This window comes from Hipposideros armiger, unplaced genomic scaffold (assembly GCF_001890085.2).
Source record: "Hipposideros armiger isolate ML-2016 unplaced genomic scaffold, ASM189008v1 scaffold_148, whole genome shotgun sequence".
Lineage (NCBI taxonomy): Eukaryota > Metazoa > Chordata > Mammalia > Chiroptera > Hipposideridae > Hipposideros > Hipposideros armiger.
In genome coordinates, this window is record NW_017731498.1 from 1,636,946 (window position 1) to 1,644,614 (window position 7,669).

Sequence of the window (7,669 nt, forward strand, 5' to 3'; positions counted from 1 at the left end):
GTTTCTACTACCGTTCTCCAATCAAAGGAACCAGGGCTCATTCAAGAAATGGCTGATTCTAGGAAAGGGGCAGGAAATATACAAGGTGAGTCTGGAGCATCTTCTAATATCAAAAAATAAGGGAGTACTAAAGAACAAAAACAAAACAAAACCAAACCCATCTACATTGATGGGGTATGTCAAAGGGACACAGAGCCAACTGAAAGATCTCCCAATGGCCAATCTTGAGACAATTTTGAGTAAAAAAATAAAACTGTACTGGATTATAATCCAAAGTATAAAATAAGTATCTACGACTCCATATGAATATAAATAAATGATTGAATAAATACCCAGGTGGGGGAAAGAAGACAAATATCCCTTATGTAAGGATCTCAAATAATTAATGTAGATATTCTGTTCTCAAAAATGGGGAGAATAAATCCCCACTTAAGTGTGAGCATGGTATTGTAACTTCCTGTCAAAGAGTACAGCAGGGAAGGGAGAAAAGAAAAGTCATTTACAGTGGAGAAATCAGGTAATATGTCAGCTAGGTGATCAAGCTCAGTATCAACAAGTGAGCAATCATGTTGATAACATGTACCATAGATATGATGTGGTAAAAATGGCACTTTACTTCTATTCTATGCTCTTCCTCTCCAAATCCTATAATCTCAGTGTAATTATGAAGAAAAAAAAATCAGTCAATAATTCCAATGGAGGGGCAGTCTAACAAATACTTGGATAAAACAATCCTGCAAAATCAAAAACAAGGAAAAGTCAGATAAACTGTTGTATCCAAGAGGACCCTCAGGAGACATGACAAGTTAATGTAATGTGGTATCTTGAGTGGGATCCTGGAACAGAAAAAGACATCAGGTAAAAACTAAGGAAATGGCTGTAAGCTATGGACATTATTTATTAATAACAGTATGTCATTAATTATAACAAATGTAGCAGCCAAATGTAAGATGCTAATCATAGGCAAAACTGGGTGCAGGGAATATGGGAACTCTCTACTATCCTCTCAATTTTTCTGTAAATCTAAAAGCTCTCTAAAAAATAAGTATTTTTAAAAAGTACCTTAATGACTAGCACTATAGATACACAATTAATTATAAAGACAGTCGAAATTGTTGACTACATCAGAATAAACCCTTAATTCCTTCTAATTCAGAAAAGTCACTTGCAATAAAACACCATGAACATTCTACAATTCAGCATCATTAAGTAGTCTATATACTTTTAAACATAAAGTTTAACAATGGTTTTTCAACCTACCATTTTTTTCTCCCATCTTCTGGCGTCGTTTATTAAAATACAACTCTTCAAAATTAACTTTATCAAAGGGCTGAATCACTTTGAAGAATATAACTTGATTGAAGAATATAACTGGAATCCAACCTTGGTCTCTATGAAATTTGCAATCCTCTGAGAAAAGACATCATTCTACCATTCTAAACCCAATATTTTTTGATACTTGAATTTTCAAATAGAAATTGTGGTTGAAGAAATTTTCAGAATTGACTAGTCCAACATAATGACAAGTCCATGAATCTTCATCAATTAAGTATTTATAGTTGTATCAGATCACTAACAATATCTTATTAAAAATAAAAACCAACTCCATCTTTTGGTCCGCGAAAGCATGAAACATTCTGTAAAATAAACAGATAAATAAATAAATAAATAAATGAATAAAAGAACGGTTCATATTTGTAAAAATAAAATATATAAGAATGAAGAAGAGGTTGTCATATAACAATAGCTCTATTTTTTAAAACAGCATGATTATGAAAAAAGAATACTTATTAATTGGAAAAAATGTACAAAATATCAGAATTAGGAAAATTACAGAGAAATTAAGACTCAGTCATATTTAATATATTTTTAAAGATTTTTTTTTTTAATTGGAGAATGGGGGATGGGAACAGTGCTCGGGAATTGGGGGAAGGGGAACAGACAAGTTGCTGTCCTTTTGTTCTTCAGTCTAGTTGTGGAGGACGTTGCTTCACTGGCCCAAGTTNGCTGTTGCTCAGAGCTCAAACTCTTGAGCGAGCTCTTAACCAACTGAGCCACTCTTGAGCGAGCTCTTAACCAACTGAGCCACTCAGCCGGCCCTGCTATGGAAACTTTAACCACAGTAATATTCAGTAAGACAACAGGTAACCTATCAGATAAATGAGATTAACAGATTCAGTTAATAACTTTTTGAACAAAGACACTAAATGAGTATCATAAGAAGAAACATTTGAGTGACTTTCAACTATAGACTGCATACAAAGATTACTACAATCTAAACAATGTTAGTTTCTTGCTCCTTTACTTCTTTGCCCATTGTATGCATGCTGAGTTATAATCTAAGACTGTAAATACTTCGGTATATTTCACTAGAAGATGTTACAAGGAATATAGGAGCAGGCACTGGGATCAAAAATCAAATTAGTATACTAATATTGCTGCTACTTGCCTCCAGAAATGAAGAGTGCTATCTAATAAGTACTGTCTGTCCAAACTTGCTCCCTTAGCTAGATATAACTATTTATTGCAAGAACATAATCATAAAGAAATATAGCAGTTTGTAAAGAAAGAAGACAAATTATAGTTATTTTATATGTCTCTCAATCTCACTTGAGATAGACCATCTTTGTAAATAGACAATGCTCATGAATCACATTGATCTGAATTCATTTACTAGATGAATATTTATGGAGTACTTACCTAATACATTGATAATGACCTAGGTATACAGAAATACATGTATATTTCTTTTAAAAAATTATAGACCTTTATCTCCCTTGAGGAGCCTCAGGGCATGGGTCTAGAGGATCTTGAAGACATCTCTGAGCCTGTGACCAATCAGCAAAGCGTGGTCTATGAACTCTGGAGGTTCCCCAAATCTTTTCAGAGAATATGCTAGGTCAAACTATTTTAACAGTAAAACTAAGACATTATTTGTCTTTTTATCCTGCATTCACATTGATGGTACAAAAGTACTGGTGTGTAAAAGTGGTGTAGCTTAAACCAAGGCAGGGGCATCAAACGATAGGGAAATCATTGTATTCTTCACCATCAATTTCACCTATGGATGTCCTTGATAAAACAACCTTAAAGATTACCACAGTATAATGGCTGTCTCAAGAAAACGCACTAGTGAGAATGTTTGAATTATAAGTTAAATTAGCTGCTTTGTTTTTTCATGGAAAATCATCTTTATTTAAAAGAACCACTAATAAAAATTATGGGTTTTCAGATTTGTATGTTTGGCACACATTTTCTTGAAAATGAATGAAGCGAGACTATCATTTGAAGGACAAAACTGACAGCATTTGTTGCTAATAATAAAATTCAAGCAACCAAGGTGAAATGGGAAATTTGGAAACCTTGCATTCTGCTATGGTAAGCTTGACAGCTTCTCAATAATTAATCAATCTTTGATGAGATTGGTAGCAATATTAACAAATGTGATTTTTAAATAGTGTATGATATAATATGTAAATATTTGAAAAAATCTGCATAATTCACTGAACCAATATTTTCTAGGTGGCCAATGCATGATGTTATAAAATCACACATGTGTAAAATACCTATTCAAAGTGCACAACAGACCAATGAATTTTAATGTAACAGTAAAAAAAATCTCACTGATGTGCCATCAGATGCCACACTATAACTAACTTTGAAGGAATGACTACTTGTTGAATTCTGTAGTTGTAGCAAAGAACAATACCCACAATTATCTGAAAGGCTATTAAAATATTCTTCCTTTTTCCAATTTCTTGTCTGTGTGAAGCTTCATTTTCTTTATATATTTCAGCCAACGCAACATATTACAACAGATTGAATGCATAAGTAGATATGAGAATCTGTCTTCTATTAAGACAACTATTAAAGAGATTTGTAAAAATGTAAAACATTTGGTCTCACTCACATAAAAAAAATGGTCTCATTCATTGTTTTAGAAAATAGTTATTTCTCACAAAAATGTAATTTATGTTAACATGTTGGGTTTACTACTTTTTTTTTAAATAAGCCAATAACATTTTTGAAGCTTCTCAGTTTCAATTTCTAATACAGTAAATATGAACATATATTATTCACATAAACAAAAGCTGTTAGGGGTTTTAAGTACTTTAAAGAGTATAAAGCAGTCAAAACCAAAAGGAAGTTTGAAAACCACTGGCCTGGATAACAGTCCAGTGAAATCAGTACTATGATCTGTATAATAACCCATATATTACAAATACATTAAAGGGCATTAAAGTTATTCTGTACAATATTATAATGGTAGATCCATGACATTATGCATTTGTCAAAACCCTAAAAACTTTAAAGCACAAAGAGTAAACCATAATGTATGCAAATTTCAAAGTATCATTTCAGAGGTCAGGGGTCCCAGGAGGAATGCAGACTGTGACAAGAGAATGTGCCTATATTAAAAATGTATACACAATCTCGCTGAAGGGCTAGGTGGAAAAGGTATTGACCTAAATAACTTTGGAAATAAGTGGAGCCTATAAGACTAAAGGTAAAAGGAACTGTGCACAAGCACTGTAATTTCCCACCTGAGAATAAATTTACATTTCTGATACTGCTATACATATACCAGCATACCTCATTTTATTGCGCTTCTTTTTATGGTGCTTCACAGATGTTACATTACAAATTGAAGGCAAGACCCTCCATCAGCAAAAAACTTACAACTTGCTTTGATACTTGCTTTATTGTGGTGGTCTGGAACTGGACCCACAATATCTCCGAGGCATGCCTGTATACTGGAATTGAGCAATTAAGTAAATGGATAACAGATGGTGGAAGCCACATTTCTCACTGCTGGAGTGAGAGGTTTATAGATAAGCAAGGAGAGCAGGCTAGAATGATCCATGTGGTAATGGANAGGTAGCAGGATGGCTCAGCTAAAAAAAAAAAAAAAGCTGCAAAGTAAGCACCTTCACCCACTTTCACAAAATATTCATGGTATGGTAAAAGCAAGTGTTTATAGAAACAGAGCATGCACACAAAAAAAGCAAACAGTACTGATGTCAGATTCTTAGGAAACAAAGAAATTATTTGACTTTTAAAACTATACTGGAAATAGAATTATACTGCAAGTCAGTTAGGTTACATTTAGCATTAAATGTACTGAAAGTTTTTATTGCTTCATACCTTTATTCGTGGCAGACCCATCTTTGATCTTTTGTTTCAGTGACTGCAGCACATTTTGCACTTGCTCAAATATCATGTCCACCTTTCCATTATCTTCCAGCTCCATCCAGAAAGTCTTTGCATCACCTAAAATATAAATCAGTGAGTAGCATAGGATCGCAACAGAAACAGACTAGTTCCCCTACAGTACATATTATAGGAAATCCACTGGTTTCTAAATAAAATCAAGATTTAATTGGTCTTTCACTTCTTTTGAGGAAAAAGGTTTTGGCCATTGTTTCTTGAATATGACCTATCTCACTTATTTCAGCTAATTTAAAAAACATGTTGAAAACTTTAGTGACACTATTTCTTAGCTGGAAAACAGAAGGAATGATCTCACTGTAGCATGGGAGTAACGTATATATAGACACACATTCATTTTAAAAGTTTTAGGAATATAACTTGCACTAAGTATGGAAGTGGATGGTTTTAGAATGAAACATTTCAACAACTGCTGAAATAAACATCCAAAATTAATGCTTTCTAAAATGTCTTCTATATTAACTTTTAAATAATTAGATTAAACATAATAATGTTTAAATTTTTTCGTTATATAGATGAGCCAACATTTCAGATGCCCACCAAGCTAACACCTTAAAAACTTCCTACAGAAATAATCCTTTCAAAGCTAAAAACAGATAATGTGAGAACGATAATTAAAATAAATTGGCAAAAGCCAAATCTCACACACCAACCAGGTTTAAAAGTAACAAAAATATCTAAAATGTTAAACACACTTTATAAAATGTTAAAATGTATAAAATGTTTAAAATTAACTAACAGGAACGTAAACAAAGGAGGGACATAATAACTGCACTTTAGAAAGGTCACTTGAGAAGTCATTAGGAGAATTAATAAGCAGAGAGCCCGGTAAGTTTACAAAAAATATTTTCCTTAATAAAAATTAAACCCAGAACCTGTAAGTTTGGCAATGGAGTGAGACTCTTTGTAAGAGGCTTAGGCCTCAAAGTCCCAACTCTCCCAGGCAAAGTCACCTTACCCAAAAGGGATCTCTGGCTAATTAGGGTGCTGCCACCAAAGCAGCCTCAGGAGAGGTGCTGTTTCCCTATTACCATTCTGGCTGATGTATACTACACAAGCCTAAGCCAACTTTTAATTCCCCATAGCACAGCTCAGACAAGACTTCAGCATTTGAAACAAATGCAATGTGAGGACAAAAGGGATGACAAATAATGCTTTAGAGGTAGGTAGGGGCCATGACATCGAGGGCCTTGTGTGACATGCTAAGCAACTTCATTTTTAAATGGAAGGCGATGGGGAGCCACTCAAGAGGTTTAAGCATCTTATGTAATTAGAATTGTTTCTTAGACCACTCATCTGGCAGCAAAATGGGGGAGGATTCAAGAATGATTTCAAAGTTTCTGACTCAGGCAACCATATGTATAGGAATGGTATGCATTGAGCTAGGGAATAAAGGTAGAGGCACATATGAGAAATTCAAGTAAGGCAGTAAACTAAACACAGTTTCCAGAGTAAGATCGGGTCCGGATATACAAACTTTGGAGACGATAGCCCACAAGTGCTTGCTGAAGTCACAGAGTAGACGTAATTAGAATGTGTAGAAAATAAGAAGGTCTTCTGTAGAATATCAACATGTAAGGATGAGCACAAGAAAAAGGAGTCATGGGGACAGCAGCACACAGGTGGAAGAAAACCCCAGGAGGAGCAGCATCTCAGGAATCAATAGAATAACAGGAGTGGTAATTAACACTTTGGGCTTTGGAGTTCAGATGCATTTGGGTTTGAAACCCAGCGTTGCCACTTATTAGCTGTGTGACCACACCTATAAAATTGGAATAATAGCATCTACCTCAGTGCGGGTACACAGATAAGCATGTGGCAGTTAGCAAGAAATTACTGTATGCAATTTACCAAAAGGAATTACTCCTTAATTGTGGAATTTTAGAGATCAGCTAAGTGGGAAAACATTTTGTGAAGCAGGGCTTTCCCAGAATCCTTAAAATCATTATGTTTTTCACTGACAGGTAACCAACAAAAATCATTGCTTATAGGGAAAACTATTTGTCAATAGTTTGGAACTTAATTGATTACTGTTACCATTTGTTTTCATGAATATGAGCCAATACTTCATACTAGAGATTTATCTTTATTTGAGGTTGACATCTAGACAGGAAGGATTTTGAAAGGTATTTAGAAATAGCTTTTTGTAGCATTATAAACTTCTGGAATCATACACAACTCTCTCCTGGCTTGAGAAAATAAGCATTGATGCTGAAAGACAGCAATCGGGACTTTAAATGAATTTTTATTTTACAGTGACTATATTTAAAACTGTGTTAGAAATATCAGTACATGACACCAAATTATTCTGATAGGAAACACTTATAACAAATTATTTAGAAAGCCTTGGAATGAATTAATAAAGAGGACACTGGCAATATAAGAAAATAAAGCCAATCAGAAAACACTGAAAAACTATCTGCTTGCAGAATAAATGAAT

General features: G+C 34.0%; 1 protein-coding gene across 4 annotated transcripts in view; it reads right to left on the reverse strand.

Moving 5' to 3' along the window:
* The window catches only part of SETDB2 (SET domain bifurcated histone lysine methyltransferase 2), a 45,651-nt gene extending 39,783 nt beyond the window's left edge, over window positions 1–5,868 (reverse strand). For all 4 annotated transcript variants that reach the window (XM_019650841.1, XM_019650839.1, XM_019650838.1 and 1 more), the window contains exon 1: window positions 5,146–5,868. In XM_019650841.1, coding sequence (XP_019506386.1) covers window positions 5,146–5,251 — 106 coding nt within the window. In that variant the 5' untranslated portion in view covers window positions 5,252–5,868. The remainder of the gene's footprint in view (window positions 1–5,145) is intronic.
* Between the last annotated feature and the right edge of the window lie 1,801 nt (window positions 5,869–7,669).